The following is a 20,067-nucleotide window of genomic DNA, read 5'->3' as shown; positions in this document are numbered from 1 at the left end:
ATTTAAAATTTTTCCGCAAAAAACTACATAGAGTGCCTTTAAAGTCCTTGATAAAATTGTATTTGCAGGTGCACCTGATCTGGGTTTAACATTGTCATGGATAGTATCCTTCCGCAAGTTACAAAAAAAATTCAATACCGTCGCGTAATTAAATTTTGTTAACTAAGAAAAGCTAAACTAGTATTGGGTAGGCAAATATGATAAATATTGAATATATAATACACATGGCAAAGCAGAGACATTTGTTCATCTCAAGAACTACTTTATGTCAGGAGAGGCGCAAGGACTTTACCATAATCATATGACGTGATGCGGTTTTAAAGATGGCGGCCAAAATAATCTTTTCTGTAGAATAGGCGGAGTTTTAAGCGATTTAGCTGTGTTTTATCTTTCTTTGGCAACAACTACAGCTTGAAACAGAGGTACGTGATCATTTTCATCTCCTTACTATTTGTTTAGAGGTAATAAACTTGGTAGAGCGCCGTTTTGCCGATGTTTCGTAGGCGATGTTTTGATTACGTAGGAGGGAGGGGGGCGTTACGTCGGGTGACATATGACGTTTTAATTGTATCGGACGTCGGTCGGTTTCACCAACATGATTTTCTTCTTATTTCTAGTGTATACGTTTCTTATTATATAGGTATGTCTTGTGTAGTTTCACCGATTGTACTAACTTCAAATTCGTAAGATCTGCATTCTGATTTGGTGTGCACAGACCATATTACTTTTGACAAAGTGATATAACCTTTACAAGTCTCCATATAACCTCTTTGCTTTTGCTTTCATTACGTTATACTTGCGAACATATTATATATTTGTAGCTGCTAGTAGGTTTATGAATATAACTCAGTCAAAGTCGCCAGCATTTTAATATACCATTCCTTCCAAAAATAGGGTCCAAAAACTACATATTACCATGGAGGTATAATAGAGCTGTGTACCTAAACCCACATAATAGGTTCAGGTCCGGATAAAAGTCCAGAAGTTTAGGTTCTGGACTGGTGACTCATAAGTCCAGACCTAAACCCATGGCATGTACAAAATTGTATGTTGGCAACCTTGCAATGTTGTCTGGGCAAAACTTGGGCCACATAACATGGAGGCCGGTACTTGACGATGCCCAATGGGAATGTTTTCTTCATTTTGCAGCAAAGATTTTGCACAATCTATGGAAGGTTTTAGGTGGTTTGGAAAGAAAAGGGGTATGTGACGTGTTTTATTTTTTAATAAGTCCGGAATTGGTCCAGTGAACAGGTACACAGCACTACCCATACTAGTAAGTTAATAACCAATATTATTATTATTCATACTCCAAACAGGTAAAATATGGCGTCTAACAACCTAGCAGTGCCCATTGTACTGTGGGGCCATGTTCCCCCCACCCACTGTATCTCTGCCATCCTGCTCACCAGTGACCAGAGAACTGTTGTTACAGGGTGTCATGATGGGCAGATCTGTCTATGGGACCTCAACGAAAATATGGAGGTACTGTAATTATGTTTACCGAAGGAAAACATATTGTTTTTGCTACGTTTCTTCTTCTTCTTCTTCAGTTCCAAACACTGACATCTGACCTGGCCAATGACCTGATTTGGTGACGTCTCTCACCATGGTAACTAGTGTTGGGTTACATAATGTTGCAATTTTATAGTAGGAGAGATTTATACTCCTGTCTGACCATATATGTGAATATGTTTGAGTAAGAGTTAACAGAGCAGACCATATACAAAGGTAAACATTGTGCATTTGCTTTGCAAATGTTACCTTTCTAGTTCAATTTATGTTCACGGTAGCAATATTTCACGGTCTGAGAAAAATGGACATGTTCATGGAACTATATATGTTCACGGTGGTGACAGGTGTAGGAAAAAGAAAGTCCAGGATTTTTGTTAACAGTAATGATAAGTTCACTGTATAGAAGTGACAAGGAAAACAGTGAACATGAAAATACCGTGAAAAGATCAGGAATTACAGCAGTATTTGTTAGAAATATGTCGATGAAGGTTAGACATCCAGGTAATAAGATACACCAAAAACAAGTTACTCAAGCAACTGGATATGATGTTGGAAATAGTCAGGTGTTGTACTTTAGATTCATGTCATACCTGGGCCATGATAACATTCGATACGGGTGTTCCAGCCTGTGTGATAACTAGCGTTACATCATACCCGGGCCGCGAAAACGTTCGATAACGGTGTTCTGGACCGGGCCATACTTTACGGTACAGCCTGGGTTTCCATGGCTTCCATAGAACAATTGGAACACATTTTGCCCTAACCACGTGTGCTTGTGAAAATTTGAATACAGGATTCGAATGTTGGAATTGATGTTGTTGCATTTGAGGGTTCAGGGACACCAAATTTTGGCTCATTTTGCATTTAACGGCTCGTTTTCTTGGCTGGGTATGACATAAATAAAATACAACACGGTATAGACCACATTGCCCTCAGTCCCGGCCCTCCCGTGAGTCAGATTGCCCTCCAGCTGAATACTCCTGGCGATACGGAATACCCCTTGTTGTATTCTATATGTATGGCCCGGGGTTCTATTTGCGGTTATCACACAGGATTCCAAATGTTCCATAGAATAATTTGAAATTCGTTTCTCCTGAGCCACTTGCAATTGTACCGCCATTTTTGTTCTAGCAACACCAAATTTTGGCACATTTTGCATTGAAATGTGTGGATTTTTTTGGGGGGTGGGGGTGTATGACACAAAAATACATGTACAGCACAGTATATCCAGTATTGCCCTTGGTCCTACATTTTGTAGCCCAACTGCAGAATGGAAAGTTTCTTTTTTGTTCATTTTTGCTCTTTCTCACATTGATTCTTGTCTCGTCTTTTTCCAGTTGGTTCCCAGAAACATGTTGTTTGGGCACACAGCGAAGATCACATGTTTGGCCAAGTCTACAGACACCTGGGAGAAGTGCAATGTGGTCAGTGCTGCAGAAAACGGGTCAGTTCAGCTACATTTTCCAATAAGAGGACTAACAAACTTTAGTAACTCCTCACTGCAATAATTAAGTGGGGAGAGCCTTGCATGTACTACTGGTCAAGGGTTCAATCCCAGAACCAATTCATTCTAGAGAATTTATAAATGGTACATGCTGCTTTTTTGATTTGGTAATTTGACACACACCACTGTCAGATTAGTTCCTAGCTGTAGTGCATGCATAGCTGTGTAGCCAAAGGGCTTTAGGAACAGAGATGGGCACTTCTCTATACACTATATGGATACAGATCTGAAGTATCTTGGCTGGTTAGTCAAGGACTGAGCCAATGAACTGACATCTGTTATGGCTTCCTGATTGGTCAGGAGCATTAGCCAATGAACTGACAACTGTTATGGTTATGCCTCCCTGATTGGTCAGGAGTATTAGCCAATTAGAATTACTCAACATAATTTCCTGGCCATGACACTAGTATTTTGATTTACTACTTATGACTACATGTTCAAGCGTGAAATTTTATTTTTTGTCGTCCAGAGAGCTGTGTTTGTGGGATGTTAGTGATGGAAGATGTATTGAGCACACCAAACTGTCAGGAACTCATACTGCAATATATGTAAGTATCCGGACATGTATGACAATTTAAGTGTGTATGCCAATGAAGGTTAGACGTAACGCACCTGCTTAGATTTTGTGTCTGTATAGCCGGTATTACTGCCCTTTGACATGGTGGCTCGCTAGCTGTATTACATGTATATATAAGTACCAAACAACCCTTGAGAATCTAAAATTAATGTTAACGATATTTAATTTTAAAGCTATCTAATGAGGATGCCCCTTCTGTATTGGTGGCAGCAAGTTCCACTCTATGATAGTTCTATTAAAAAAACTTTTTGAACACCAGAATCCTTGGTTGGTAACTCTGGTACTTATAGGCATGACTATGAGCTGATATACTATAAGATACTACTTACCAACCCAGATGGACTTCCTTGGTAATGTATGATTACTGTGTTTCCCAGCCCTAAGTCTTTGAACACATCAGTCCTTGGTTGATAACACTGGTTCTTGTAGGCATGTCTTGACTAAATTCTTATTCTTTTCTGAACTGAACAGTAACTACTGAAAGTACTACCCAGATTTTGTTACTACGTGTAGTAATATAATTATGATCACTGTTTCCCAGCCCTACCAGGTTGGTAACGGCAGTACGCGGGAGTACCGTTTGATCTGTCATGGTTACTACGCCGAGATTCTCATCATGGACGCCAACAGCCTGGAGGTGCTCTTCTCCCTCTCCTCTAAACTCTCACCTGATTGGATTAGCTGCCTCTGCATCCTCCGACCAATCAAACGGCATGGTAGGGATCATGTGATATTTATGCAATTGCATCCTTGGTCAGGAGCATTAGCCAATGAACTGACACCTGTTATGGCTTCCTACGACATCTTTATTGGTTTTCCAACCACAAACATACATTCCTGATTGGTCAGAAGCATTAGCCAATGAACTAATGTGTTCTATGGCTTCCTGATTGGTCAGGAGCATTAGCCAATGAACTGACACCTGTTATGATGGCTCCCTGATTGGTCAGGAGCATTAGCCAATGAACTGACACCTGTTATGGCTCCCTGATTGGTCAGGAGCATTAGCCAATGAACTGACACCTGTTACGGCTCCCTGATTGGTGAGAAGCATTAGCCAATGAACTAATGTGTTCTATGGCTCAATGATTGGTCAGGAGCATTAGCCAATGAAACGACACCTGTTATGGCTCCCTGATTGGTCAGGAGCATTAGCCAATGAACTGACACCTGTTATGCCTCCTGGATTCCTGTGACATTTATGCAAATGTAGTGACAGAGATACATTGGTAAAGGTTAAACAATGAGATACACAAGAAAAAAATGTTGCACATTCGTCAAGCAACTGTATAAATTTTGAAAATCTGTCCACGGCAGTTGCTTGAGTAACTGTTCTGTGGTGGCAGAGGAATCATTGAATTTAGTCAAATTTTACAAAACATCACTGTGACTATGTTTGCGTGTGTGTTTTTACAGAGGATGTAATAGTGGCTCTATCCACCAGTGGAACTCTGAAAGTGTGGACTCTTACAGGCCAGGAGACCAAGGTAATATCAAACACTACACAAGACAAGGGATGATGCTTATAATGTGGTTGATGTTGGGACCAACCATGAAATATCATTTGGGAGTTCTTAAAAGATTTGATCAAAGAAATCCGTCTGAATCAGTAGTGACAGTCAGATACGTTTCAAGGAGGTAAAAATTTGAAATAATAACTTTTGGTAACCTGTTGTTGTTTTGAAATACTGTAAGTCCATTTTTGATTACGAAATCTTTAAGTTCACGGTTTTCACGAAGACGCTCTTCTCGTGAACTCACCTCCTCGCGAACCCATTCGGTACGTACCACCCCCCTCCCCCAAACATCGTGCGTCTCAGCTCTATACTAACAACTTCTACATTACGTAGTACTAGTAAATGACAAGACTCAACGAATAACAGCAGACTTCTTTTCAGAATCAAATAAACTTTATTCAATGAGCATATGGTTCACGGAGTCATTATTTTGTTACTGGTAATACAAGTGTTTCTTGCGAAGAACGGTAAAAGTTTACAAAGCCGACTAGACAACATCAGTTTTAACAAGAACGCTAGTTCGGCGATAACGTAGCGGTGAACAGCTGTAAACATGTGCAACATCGTACATACGGAATTTTACAACATACATCGGTAAAAAGTTGTTGTCGTGTACAAGCCATCTAAAGCAGAATTATTTACGGTACGGAAAATCGGCAAAAAAAATAGAGCCAAGCGGGATAGCGTGGGTCTTTGTCTATACCTCGAGAGATCAAACTACACGAGTTCAACGTTACTCACCAAAGCTACACGCAAAAAAATCATTTCACAAGATTTCCATACATCCCAAGAAAATTTACGCTACATATACAACATTAACAGGTATCTATAGGGAAGAATTGCACGAAAATCTACCGCCGAGTAACTGCCGAGCCGATCGACAAATTACAAGAAATCCAACATGGCGGCCTTTGTTTACATAGCGCGTTGTCTAATGGTCTAAGTTTGCTTGATTTTTTTTTATTTTTTTACTTAACAACTTGTTGAATCAACATGGTTTAAAACGTTACCAAACAGCAAATTTATAGAACAGTGCGCTAAAATTTCACAACTAAAGATGATTTACGCGAGGACTGCTGTGCAGAAGTTGGCAACATTTGCGAGCCGAAAGTTCAAACATGGCGGCGGCTTTTGTTTTTACTCACGCGCCCGTCGGCTCACAGCGGCTCAGATCTCTGTGCGGTCCCATCCCCTGGCGATGTCCATGTTGTTGGCGATACTGTCCAATGCTCCCAGGACCCAGTTCGCATGGATGGGCTTCAGTCTGGACAGTGTCATGTCCACGGAACCATGTTCTAACCGCGCGTACCTCGCACGTACCTCACGCGGAAAAAAAATTCTTGACTGTCGGTAAATTTGCAGACATGTAACGCCTTGTTAAAAATTACCGACTCGCGAAGTCATAGACCTCGTGAACTTCCAAATTGCTCCATCTCGTGAAATAAAGCATTCGTGAACATAACTGGACTTACAGTAGTCCCCAGTGATTATTTATGGTTGGTCCCCAGACTGTAGCAGAATGTTTGGGTTGGTTTTTGCACCTACACTGCAATTTATGTAATGCATGTTTGTATTAAAAATATATTTTCTTGCACATAAATCGCATGATTTTGAGACACACTTTTCAGCATGCTGAGTTGTATCAGAAGTTGCCTGCACTGATACATGTACATGTACCACAAAGACAAAGTGTTCTTTAAACTCTACAAGCATGTCAGCAGAATGTACTGCACCTGTGTGAAACCTTGCACCAGAATTTTGACCATTGCAAATGATATCTAGATCTTTGTCTACACAACATTTGAAAACCATTTGAATACACTGTACATGAGTACGACCTTAAATGAGCTAAAGTGCTATGTACAATACGTTACGGATTTTGCACAGGTGCAGTATGTTCTAGATCTGCCAACGTGCTCATTTTAAATATTACATTGTAAACTGGTATGTTGCCATTGTACATTTTTCCCCACATTGTGACAGCCTTGGAGACGAAAGCTACAGATAGGAGGAGCGCACGAGAAACGTGTGAAGGTTGGAACATTACACGCTAAAAAACGTTCTCTTTCCTTTTCACTTCTGCTGCTAGCATCCATTCATGGTGGAGGGCACAGTCAACACAACTATCCTCTCTCTATAGGCCTCACCAATTTGATCTCTTGGTTCTCTGAAACTCTGAAATGCACTGGGTGGGTGAAAAGAAAACACAAAAACAGTCCTAGGCATCCTGTGATAGCTCCAGATGCTACCATAGGAGCCACAATGTCAACAATACGGCTCCCTGATTGGTCAGGAGCATGAGCCAATGAACTGACACCTGTTATGGCTCAGTGATTGGTCAGGAGCATTAGCCAATGAACTGACACCTGTTACGGCTCCCTGATTGGTCAGGAGCATTAGCCAATGAACTGACACCTGTTATGGCTCAATGATTGGTCAGGAGCATTAGCCAATGTGACTGAGACTGGTTTATAATTCGAACAATGAATTTTGAAATTTTAATCAAATTACAACATTGATAAATGGATAAACTATAACAACTAAGAAGAAAAAGACTTTCTGCAACTGTTGTTCAGAACCTGAATGGTTCCTTTTGTTACAAATCAAAAGGAAGTGATTTTAAAAAGCAGAAGAGTTCAAGAACAACTTGAAATGAAATTGGTGTGGCTTTTCATACTAACGCTAGTGTTCTAACGCTTCTTTCAATGTTCTATTCAATATATGTCTGATGTCTACTAACCTAACTCCGCCAGGTCACGCACTCTGAACCTTGACATGTACTAACCTCTGACCTTTCTAACCTCACAGCAGTCAATGTCAAATTTCTATCTGTTTCACCTCCTAATGATGTCATTGGGTCAAAGGTCACAGACTTGTATAAGCCGGGTAATGTGTCGAACTTGAAGGTCAATATGACCTTAGTAAGGCATGTTCTGGACAAGAATGGTTGACAAGTTAGGGCCTTCATCTTTGACATATTACCCACAATTCATCACTCCTTGCATGCGCAATGGGAACTATGAAACCACTTATTGCCGATACTTGTAAAAACAATGTTGATTTGATTAATATGGATGACATCCGCGCGCGCATGAATTTTTGCCTGTTTGAAAAAAAAAAATTTAAACCATACTGTAAATCGATCGTACAAAACAGTTACAAAATAAGCAAATTTATACCGTAGGTTGAAAAAAAAATTGGAAAACGATACAAATGGCATAGAATGCCAAAGTCAAACGAAAAAGACAAAAATTTAAAGAAATGATTTTGAATAATTTGCCATACCATACTCTGTGTCATTTGTTCAACCTTCATGATCACGTAGATTTCATAATGGAAACAACTTTTTTTTTTGCAAAACTTTTTTTTATTCGCACGCTCGCATCAGTTTTGGGGTTCCAAGAGGATGTCATCCATATAATCAAATCAACATGGCCTTATAAACATTTTTGTTGCATACAATGTCAGTGGAGGTTTGTTGCATGTTGATTCAACAGTTCTATCTAACCCGAGGGAGTTTTTTTTTTAGGTTATAAAAGTTTGACATGGATTCCAATGATTATAGAATTCCATGTGATATACACTATAGCAATCTAGTCATGTTGAGATGTTATTCTCATAAGTTTTTAGAATTGTCAAAGTAAGTTATTGTTTATGATATTCTCTCTTTGTACATAGAATTACTTTATTCGTCTTGCTTGTATTTTGTTGTCTTTTATATCACAGGCCTCGAAATTAACTTTTCTTACTATTGTCCCAGCACTGTCCCTATATTAATTTCAACTGTCCCGAAGTGAGGATGAACTTTCCCAACCTGTTTTTTTTTAAGTATTGTATGACTTTTGTATGGCAAAAATAGGAAATTTGAGGGGACTTTTCCGAAGCCAAAAGCCAGGATGTGTGTCTGGTGAACAAAAGAAGGGCTGACTTTCTGTGGTTGATTATTTTTTATTGTCCCCAAAATGTCCCAAAGTGTCTTTATTGTAGTTGTCCTGGCCAAAATTTTAGTGGTCAGTGGCCATCGGGACACCGTTAATTTCGAGCCCTGATATTGTACATTTTATTCCTTCAAACTGCCCAGCCAGGCCCCAAGTTGGGAATTGTGAACTCAACATAAAAGGCTAGAACATACAGCGTTCCTTGTTAAGATAAATCTCGTTAAGATTACATGATGAAGTGTGTTTTTCCTGGTTACTTGAAGGAGTCAGAGCCGATCTTTGAGACGGAGTCGAAGCCCCTTCGCTGTCTAAACGCCAAGACACTTGCCTGCTGCCAGTTTACCCAGAGAACAGTACTCATCGTGTGCAGCAGCTATTGGCAGGTAAGGAAGTAAATGTACTTGTGCCCGTAGCCAGGGGGGGTTTGGGGGTTAAAGGTCCACTTTTTGGTCCACTTTTTATCTAAAAGTCAAATAAAGATTTTTCTTTAGATGGACTGATTCGTATCACCAGCGAGGCTGGAATCGTATAAAAACTGCCTACTTTGTCATTGAATAAAAAGTTATCTCTGATTTTTTTTTCTTTGAAATCCTCTCAAAAACGCAGGGAATGCCATTTCAGAAGGTTCATTTTTCAAAATTTTCAGAGGAAGCATGCCCCCGGACCCCCCTAGGAACCTACGGCGCTCGATGGTCCCTCAAGCAGTGGGAAGAACCCCCCCATTCAAAATCCTGGCTACGGGCATGATACTTCAGTGTGAAAGTCTAATGAGTGTAGTTGGCAGGAGTTAAAACTTTTGGTCTTCCCCAGGAGACTGAGAAAATTCACTGTGCAATAGCTCAAATGGTAGAGAGCTCGCTTTGTAACTGTAAGGTCGTGAGTTCAAACCCCGGCCGGGTCATACCAAAGACTTAAAAAATGGTACACACTTCTTTCTCTGCTTAGCACTCAGCACATGTGAGATGTGTGGGAAGGTCAAACTAGCCTCCTGCTGTAGTGCCTTGCACAACTGTGTGTCGCCCAAGGGCTACGGAAATGGAGATGGGCACCACCCTACGCTCTATACATTGTATTATGAGTAGGAGTTCTGTATATCATTGTACTTCTGTATCAGAATAGTATCAATATTATGACTGTTTTGTTCAGGTGTATGATGCGGGCGACTTTTCGCTGCTGTGCTCCGTTCCTAACAAGAAAGGCGAGCCGTGGACGGGTGGAGAGTTTGTGGCAGGTGATCGGGTAATCGTGTGGAGTAAGGCAGGGCGCGGGAGCCTCTACCAACTGCCTTCATGGTGAGAACAGTTTTTTGCTTAATCATTTTTTTTTATTCCAACATTTCATGACTAGACAAGCATGGTGATGGCACACTAAAGTTATATCAACTTATTGTTTTTTTTTTATTCCAACATTTCATGACTGATCATGGCAAGGCTGTTGGTGTTTTCCAGCTGTATTCCTGACAGTGCAGACTTCAGATCAGGTGTTGGCCAGGCAGCAGCAAAAACTCCTGCTCCATTCCAGTACCTGGTCATGGAGATAGAGCCTGCAAAAATCAAAAAGGTATGACTAAGAGTGGCTGTGTTAACTCAGAGAATGTACATTGTATAAATTACTGCATGGATTATTTTTGGCAAACAGTCAGGTGCAAAACCTTTCATATGATTAAACTGAAAATGTTTAAAACTTGTACATAATTTGTCTAGTATACTAGGAAATTACTAGCCCTCTGTGACCTTTGTTACCTTAATGAAGTTGCATTATGTAGCAGGACAGATGTCTGTCACCATGGTAACTGGTGCTGTAGCAGACACCCTGTGGTGTTGGGTTACATTATGTAGCAGGACGGAGTTGGAGGGGCTGGTCACTACATTTACATTGTATATACTACAGTATCTGGAACTTTATAATGTGTTTGAGTAAAAATAAACAGAGCAATAGTTTGTTAGGCTATAGACCATGTACATGTATATGTGAAGGTAAACATTATGAATTTTGAGGAAGGTGTTGTTAATATTCCCCCTAGCTGCCTTCATTGGTACTGCAGCAGAACACTCTATTTAGATCTTTTGTTTCTTTCAGACAATAAAAGGATCTTGTTATGGCTTCACACCACCATGAAGTGGGTATAGACTATTGGAACACTTCATATTTTGGACAGGGTTGATTTAGAAACAGTACATTTGTGCGGGAGGGGGATAGGTCCATTTTTGGTAGGGGAGATTTGGTGAAGCCATCTGCTGCATTTGCTTCCGAGCAAATGTCGGCCTTTCTAGTTGCTTATTTGTTTTGTTTTAAAGTCCATTTCTTGAGAGAAATTCATCCAATTTTTCAGCCCCTGACCTGTACCCCGGCCATGAGTTTTTCCTTTGTTATATCTTCTGTTTTAGAAGATATTGTTTCTTGTTATGATAGCGGTAGCGTGTTCGACCCAGGCCCAAGAGGTCCCGGGTTCGAATCCTGCCCGGTGTCACCAATCTTGTGCCCTTGTGAAAGACACTTTACATGACTTCCCTCACTTAACTCAGGTGTAAATGAGTACCTAGCTTCGGTTAGGGCCGTCCCTCGGATAGGACGTTAAATGGAGGTCCCGTGTTTGGGAGAGCCACATCCCACGCACATTAAAGAACCCACCGCACTTATCGAAAAGAATTGGGGACCTTCCCGGTGTGAGTGGTTCAAACTTTACAGTCTGGTCTCGGGTTTGACATCTTTAAGAGGTGATATTCACCTGTTATGTCAATCCTTCCACAAATGTGGTAAATCTTCATTAAATAAAATAAAAAAATGAAATAAAATTCATCCATTTTTTCCAGCCCCTGACCTGTACCCCAGCCATGAGTTTTTCCTTCGGCCGACGCGGGTCATACCACAAGCTGCTGCTGAGGGGGGATTCCCACGGGAGGGTCACCATGTGGAAGATTCCCGACATCACAGAAAAGGAGCTGTCACGCCTCAAACAGGAGGATATAGTGGACCGACCCCCTGGTAGGAAATAATCCAATCAATTTAAACTTCATGGCTCAGTATGTTATTAATGATTAACATACTACAACTTTATTATAATATTGTAACAGTTATTATATAATTGAAATGGCTTGTAGAAACGTCAGACTTAGATTGTAGATTTAGGTAAGACAGTGTTACTAAAAACCAAAAAAAAAACAGTTACTCAAGCAACTGGATATGATTTTCTAAACAATCAGATGTTTCAGATAGCATCCACTACCTTTTGTCAGTGACACTGGAGAGTTGTCAGAAAAGCAGGTTTATAAAATACAAACTATTGATTGATATGCAAATAAGTGAAGAAAATTTTTTTGAAAGTCTAAAAGGAAACAAAAGTTGGACAAGTTGTTGATGACATACTAAAACTTTGTTATAAACACAACTTTGTTGAAATACAATTTAATGTAGCTTGTGGATGTCAGACTTTGTCTTTTGTAGAGTACTGTAGGTTAATGTATTAGGCAGTTATTAAATATTTTGTACTGAATGCATGAAATGTCTAGTAGAAGACATATCTAACACAGACAACCAGCTAATGATAAAAAAATGTTTGTCCTATTTTAAAGGCAGAGATAGAGCCGAGAGTCCATGGTTCGAATCCTGTGACTCAAATATCACTTCCACAGGTATCTGGACTATTCCAAGTGTGGCTGTACATAAAATCATGATCAATAGATCAGAAAAAATCAGTGACTTCGTTGAATGCAAAACATGCAAATTGTATGTTCAAAAAGCAACATTACTGCTTAAAAAAAATTACCAATGGAAGTGACATAATCATTTTTTTTTCTGCAATGATTCAAATAATTGCAGAGATTGAAACATTCCAGCAATTTAACAGTATAACACACATATATGAAAAAATGTACAATGTAGTAGGCCATTATCTCAAATTAAGGCATTTTTAGATGTAAAAACTTTATTAGTGATTATACCATGTCTGTGACTTTAATATGTATTGTACAAATCCCATAATCAAAGGATTTTGATTTCTTAATATTATACAATAAACAGCAATAAACAAATATAAACAATAATGTACATACTAGATGATACCAAGGCTAGAAATACTGAGTGTACACATGTATATGTACTTCTGTCCAGCCAAAATTAGAGCATGGATCATGTGTTTGTTTGTTAATTTTCAGACATGCCGCCGCAGGTGTCTGTCAGTCTGCAGGATGTCTGGGACTCCATGGAACTCAAACCTGCAGGAATCATCGACCAACTGGTACTTTTTCTTTGTTACCTCTGGGGAAGGAGACATCTTTCCGCGGAAGGGTTTTGTGAGAGATTTAGATTTTCATGTTCGCAGCTGTTTCTCGCGTTTGGGTGGACGGAATTTCTTTTGAGACTCGGTATATGTTTTGCTATTGGGCTGCAGATAATGCACGTTCTTTTGTTTTTATTGTATATGTGTTTTCGGGCGTGAAAATGGTGCCTTTTGGTGGCCCCAGAACACCCCTTTGAGCGTGAAAGTGGTCGCGACCGTTGACCTTTGGCGTGTATTAGGTATTGTCGGTCTCGTCCATGAAGGTGACTCCTCGCACAGAGGGGTGTCCGGTCTCGATAAATTCTTTGTTTAAAACCCTAGTCCTGCGGCGCGCAACAATTGTTGTTGTAAACAACATATAAAAATATACAATAAAAAGCCCGGAGGTATAAAATCTCAGATTTTACTTGTTCTCTCTTCAAACATTTTCCTTTTTTGTTTGCTTTTGCCATGTGATTATGGCAGATAAAAATACCCTAGGCCCAAATGCTGCAGCCACTCTCTCATTGGTCAAACTAATAATAGTTGCCATGCAACCATTGGTCAAACTGCTGATTGCCACACTATCATTGGTTGAACTGCAAATTGTGATGGACATACTGGTTCTTGCACTCTCATTGGTCAAACTGCTTATAGCTAACCTATCATTGGTTAAACCGCTAATTATGATGATTGGCAATGTTGTAGAATTTAGCATAACGTTAGATGCAGCTGATTAAACGTAATCTCTTCTTATCATTGTATTTTCTTTTTCATACATGTTGTTTGTACTTGTAATTACCCCTTCGGCACGTCTTTGCAATAAAATTTACACTTTAAACTTAACTCCAGAGTACGAAGCAGGACAACACCCCCCTGGCCATCACAGCGAGTCTGTACCTCCCTGCTATCTCATTGGTCAAACCGCTAATTGCTAGCCTATCATTGGTTGAAGTGCTAATTATGATTGACAGTTATGACTGGTGTGTTGTTGACTGCAGAGCACAAAACAGGACAACACCCCCCTGGCTATCACAGCTAGCCTCTACGTCCCTGCTCTCTCATTGGTCAAACCACTAATTGCTAACCTATCATTGGTTGAAGTGCTAATTATGATTGACAGTTATGACTGGTGTGTTGTTAACTCCAGAGCATGAAACAGGACAACACCCCCCTGGCTATCACAGCTAGCCTCTACGTCCTTGCTATCTCATTGGTCAAACTGCTAATTGCTAGCCTATCTTTGGTTGAAGTGCTAATTGTGATTGACAGTTATGACTGGTGTGTTGTTAACTCCAGAGTACGAAACACTCTGGACAACACTCCCCTGGCCATCACAGAGAGTCTGTACCTCCCTGCTCTCTCATTGGTCAAACCGCTAATTGCTAACCTATCATTGGTTGAAGTGCTAATTATGATTGACAGTTACTATTGACAGTTATGACTAGTGTGTTGTTGACTCCAGAGTACGAAACAGGACAACACCCCCCTGGCCATCACAGCGAGTCTGTACCTTCCTGCTCTTTCATTGGTCAAACCGCTAATTGCTAACCTATCATTGGTTGAAGTGCTAATTTTGATTGACAGTTACTATTGACAGTTATAACTTATAACTGGTGTGTTGTTGACTGCAGAGTACAAAACAGGACAACACCCCCCTGGCCATCACAGCGAGCCTGTACCTCCCTGCTGTCTCATTGGTCAAACCACTAATTGCTAACCTATCATTGGTTGAAGTGCTAATTATGATTGACAGTTATGACTGGTGTGTTGTTGACCGCAGAGCACAAAACAGGACAACACCCCCCTGGCCATCACAGCTAGTCTGTACCTCCCTGCTATCTCATTGGTCAAACCGCTAATTGCTAACCTATCATTGGTTGAAGTGCTAATTATGATTGACAGTTATGACTGGTGCGTTGTTGACTGCAGAGTACGAAGCAGGACAACACCCCCTGGCCATCACAGCGAGTCTGTACCTCCCTGCCCTCTCATTGGTTAAACCGCTAATTGCTAGCCTATCTTTAGTTGAAGTGCTAATTATGATTGACAGTTATGACTGTTGTTAACTCCAGAGCACAAAACAGGACAACACCCCCCTGGCTATCACAGCAAGTCTGTACCTCCCTGCACAAGGTCGGCTGGTGTGTGGACGTGAAGACGGCAGTATCATCATCGTACCGGCTACACAGACAGCCAAGGTACAGCTGCTACAGTGTGAACACACCAAACAGAGAGGTACGTTTGTTTGTTTGTTTGTTTGTTTTGCACAACCAGTAAATGCCTAAAAAGCTCTACCTCTTGAGAAGGTGGCTGATGGTTCAATTCAGAAAGATGAATTATGTTTACCTTTGGAGAAGGAAAACAAAAAAGTTTTTGCTCAGTTTCTTCTTCCTTATGATCCAAACTAAGTCAATGACCTGGACCAGCTGTCTGTCACCATGGTAACTGTTTCTGTAGCAGACACCCTGTGGTGTTGGGTTACATTATGTAGAATAACAGAGCTGGGAGGTATATGAATATGAATGTGTTTGATTGAGATTAAGCAGAGCAGTAGTTTGTTAGGCTGGACCATGTGGAGGTAAACATTCTGCACTTTCTTTGCAAAATTTACATTCTAGTTGATTGTTTTATTGTTCTGCCTAGGTTGGCCCCCACACCGTATCCTAAGAGGTCACAAGGGCAAGGTAACCTGCCTGGTGTACCCTCACCAAGAATCACTGCGCTACGACCCTCAGTACCTGGTGTCAGGCGGCGTGGATTTCGCTGTCTTACTCTGGGACTTGTTCAGCGGGCAGCTTCTGCACACATTCTCTGTACATGGTGGGGAAATCACCCAACTGGTCTGTCCACCTGATAACTGTAACGTAAGTCTATCATGAAAGTTCATCTGTGTTGGTAGTTACATGTTTAAAGTTAAAACTTTTGATCCAACACAAAGAAGTTCTCTCACCTAGAGCTTTTGACCAGTTACTCTGGTCTTCCTCAGTAGACTGACCCAGTGAGGCTTGTCACGTGGCTTCTTTGAAGTGTGGCGTCAACACTGGGTCAAAGGTATCTGGTAGACGATGTCAGCCCCCCAGATACCTTTGACCCAGTGTTGACGTCACACTTCAAAGAAGCTACGTGACAAGCTTGTCTAAGCGTGTCTACTGAGGAAGACCAGAGTGACTGGTCGAAAGCTCTGGTGAGAGAATTTTTTGTGTTGGACCAAAAGTTTTAACTTTAAACATGTAAGTCTATATATTATAGTCTGTTGAGTTTCATTCAGAGTTCATGTAGAAAAAGAACAGTTGTGTTTCAAAAATCTCAGAAATAACATTTTAAAAGGTTTGAATTTCAGATGTTAGTTAAAAATTTCGATGGACTTGACTGAAAGAAATGGTAGGGTCAGTGGGTTTTTGCAGGGTGAGTCAAGAAACCAGACACACGATAATTTTTTTCCCAGGCCTAAAGGGCTATGGCAACTTTTTATATTTGGGGAATAGTCCCAGTTCTAAAAATACTATTAGTTTTACTATTTGTTATACGATTTGTCACCAATCATTTGTAGTGTTGAATGATAAAGAATAATAAGCCAGTTCACACTTTAAAGGAGTACTAACCTCCAGAAGGAAGTGCTGTTTTCCGATACATCATGCTGCAATGAATACATAACTAGCCGACTTTTTACATAATTTCGCTTGTACGAGTTGCGCGGCGCATGTTTGTAAATTGATATTAATATCATTTTTCCCCATGCTGAACCACAATTGATACATCCAGGAACTCTGGCTTACGCAATACTCATACACTTTAGGTCAACATAAACATTTTTCGGCAAAAATGGTAGGAGACAAGCACACTAAGAAGCTGAATATTGAGAAATTACTTGCTTTACTTTGCTTGACCTGCGGTTTGGATACTATAATATCAGGATATGCAGTGGGCGCTAGTTGCATCCTGCGTGTTTTGATTTTCTCAACTTATTTGCATGTAAGTATTACTTGAACAGATAATTAGATTACGCCACTTATGGAAAGTATAACTAGATTACGCCGTTTTTTTCATCGTCAATATTTGGGGCATAAATGAGGGGCGATAGGACACCAAGAAGGACAATGGTTGGTAAGATACCAAAGAACACAAAACGGTACAAATTTTTCTTATCGCCCCCGAAATGAGGTCTGTAACGTAACTTTTGTTTAAAACATAGACACCAATGGGGTAGCGTGGTGTATTCTGGGATAGTTTTGAGGGTATTTGGAGAGTTTGTCCTGGATTCGATGCGTTTTAAGACTTGCGCGCAAAATGGACATTTAATTGTATACTGTAAAATAATAAAATTATGCATTTTTCACTTCCAAAAATAAATGCCTGACGAAATATAGCACCTCCTTCTGGAGGTTAGTACTCCTTTAAACTGCACAATCAAAATAAAAACTTTGTAACTTTTCTTATTCTTTTCTATACCATGCTTGATACATGTCCAGATATGTACAATGTATATATAGCTTTCAACTTTGACACATCACACTGCACATGTGCAGTGCAAACTGTGAGCCAGCTTATTACAGTTTATATTCTATATATTCTATATATAGTGCCTGTTTCCCATATACTTTGATGCATGACTTTCGTGACTGTTTCATTTTTTTTGTACCATCCACAGTTAGAAGACCAGTACCCTACTGGAACCCCAGTGGTATGATGGTTATTTTTCATGTTTTGTTCTTTAAATTTCTTTTTCCCCCCTTTTTTCCTCTTCAGACCTTTTAACCTCCATATATTCTCTTCTTCTTGATACAGCAATGTCACATGCCTTTTCAGTTCTTAATACTTTGCATTTCAGTTTATTAGTGCTAAGAGTGCTTGCAATGCTTATACATTGTATATTTTACAATATGCAGTGCCTTTTTGAAGCTGTATACAATGTATTTGTAGTAAAGTGCATAACTGTTGTGACTAACATTATGCAAAGCTATTCTAACCAGTGCCGTAAAGTTATACAAGCGGGAAGAGGTGTATTGGTTGCACCTAGCCTTATTATGTTGTATATAATGTGGCAGAAAATGCAGGTTAAATGTTTTCTTTATATGTGGTTTGTTATATGCCAGTTTTTTACCATTTGACCAAGTGTTGTATACTTAAAAACCCTTACTGTGCTAACAAAAAGTCACTTTAAATGTGTTTTCTTCAAGATGCAAATACATTTCTTTTCTGGATGGGACTATGATCTTGACTAGTCCTGTTTACAGAAAAAGAACAACCTGGTCATTTCAACAGCTGGGCAGTAATACCGCAACATTCTTGGTAGACAAGTTGCCATAAAGGAATACATGTACAATGGGCTGAATTTTGTTTTTCTTTGTGAGATTCTGGGCCTCAAGTCAACAATTACATGTATTCAAAATAGCCATAACATAACCTGCACCAGAGAAGATATAGTATTACGTGTATCACGTTGCTGGCAAAATAAAAATTAATGGAAACAAGAATTTCACTTCTTTATGTAGCATTTGCCAGATGATAGCATTAAAGAATTACTCAAACATGACTGCACTGGTGCAGGTAGATATCAGAAATATGTAGTGTACAGTACAGCTCAAAGTTTAAAACTATCTAGACGAAAGGTAGCGGATGCTACCTGAAACGTCTGACCGTTTCCAAAATCATATCCAGTTGCTTGAGTAACTGTTTTTTGGCATATCTTATTACCTTCACCGACGTAGCTCCAATTTTATCTCTGGCTTTCTGCCCTCCCCCCAGGCACGCGTGCTCCAGTCGGTGTGTTCGGTGGCCACAGACCACTCGGTGTCCCTCCTGAGTCTGCGGGAGAGGAAGGCCCTCCTATTGGCCGGACGTCACCTGTTCCCTGTACAGGTCATCAAGTGGCGACCTGCAGATGACTTTCTGGTGGTGGGATGTCTGGATAACACTGTCTACGTCTGGCAGATGGAAACAGGTTTGTGGCAACAGCCATTTTTTTATGTTTGCTATTATGTAGCAAGTGGCAGGACAGGGCTGGATCAACAATGTGCTGACTTCCTAGTGGTGGGATGTCTGGATAACACCGTCTATGTCTGGCAGATGGAAACAGGTTAGTTTTTTGTATGTGGTGTCGGTTAACAGTATGTAGCAAGTGGAAGGAGGGGCTGGTCAACAGTAGTTTGTTAGGCTAGACTATGTGCTGACTTCCTGGTGGTCAGCTGTCTGGATAATACTGTCTACGTCTGGCAGATGGAAACAGGTTAGTTACAATATTTACAATAAGGTTTTTTAGGGGCTAAAGCATTTTAAACATATGAAATGCAACAGTACTGTTACATTTCAACAAATGTACATGTAGACCAGCATGGTGAAAAAAAGGAGATAATATTATTTAAAAAAAGACAGAGAACAGGCTCATCAGATGTTAACTCAGTCAAAAAGCCTGACACTCTTCTGTGGAATGTGGCATCGACCATTTCAAATAGCAACGACTATATACAAGACAGAAATTTTTACCTTTTTTTGCAGAATGAAACTTATTGTTTCTGCTCTGTTTCTTCTTCTTCAAACACATGAGGTCAATGACCTGGGTCAGACATCTGTCACCATGGTAACTGGTGCTGTAGCAGACACCCCATGGTGTTGGGTTACATTATATGTAGCAAGTGGCCGGACAGAGTTGAAGGGGCTGGTCACCATGTATATGAATGTGTTTGAGTAAGAATAAACAGAGCAGTAGTTTGTTAGGCTAGACCATGTGAAACATTATGCATTTGCGCTTTCTAGTT

The 20,067-nt window shown here is 40.2% G+C and overlaps 1 protein-coding gene across 1 annotated transcript in view; it reads left to right on the top strand.

Annotated features, from left to right (window-relative positions):
- The first annotated feature begins 316 nt into the window (after positions 1-316).
- The window catches only part of LOC109485603 (WD repeat-containing protein 7-like), a 48,992-nt gene continuing 29,241 nt past the window's right edge, over positions 317-20,067 (top strand). Inside the window, exons 1-15 of the mRNA XM_019789288.1 lie at positions 317-422; positions 1,320-1,485; positions 2,853-2,959; positions 3,489-3,567; positions 4,138-4,312; positions 5,013-5,083; positions 7,097-7,147; positions 9,315-9,434; positions 10,198-10,343; positions 10,500-10,611; positions 11,865-12,036; positions 13,206-13,288; positions 15,385-15,547; positions 15,956-16,176; positions 19,058-19,253. Of these exons, the coding sequence (XP_019644847.1) occupies positions 1,327-1,485; positions 2,853-2,959; positions 3,489-3,567; positions 4,138-4,312; positions 5,013-5,083; positions 7,097-7,147; positions 9,315-9,434; positions 10,198-10,343; positions 10,500-10,611; positions 11,865-12,036; positions 13,206-13,288; positions 15,385-15,547; positions 15,956-16,176; positions 19,058-19,253 (1,855 nt within the window). The 5' untranslated portion in view covers positions 317-422; positions 1,320-1,326. The remainder of the gene's footprint in view (positions 423-1,319; positions 1,486-2,852; positions 2,960-3,488; positions 3,568-4,137; positions 4,313-5,012; positions 5,084-7,096; positions 7,148-9,314; positions 9,435-10,197; positions 10,344-10,499; positions 10,612-11,864; positions 12,037-13,205; positions 13,289-15,384; positions 15,548-15,955; positions 16,177-19,057; positions 19,254-20,067) is intronic.

Source organism: Branchiostoma belcheri, unplaced genomic scaffold, assembly GCF_001625305.1.
Source record: "Branchiostoma belcheri isolate BF01 breed outbred unplaced genomic scaffold, Haploidv18h27 scaffold77, whole genome shotgun sequence".
Lineage (NCBI taxonomy): Eukaryota > Metazoa > Chordata > Leptocardii > Amphioxiformes > Branchiostomatidae > Branchiostoma > Branchiostoma belcheri.
This window is presented reverse-complemented; position numbering and strand designations above follow the sequence as displayed.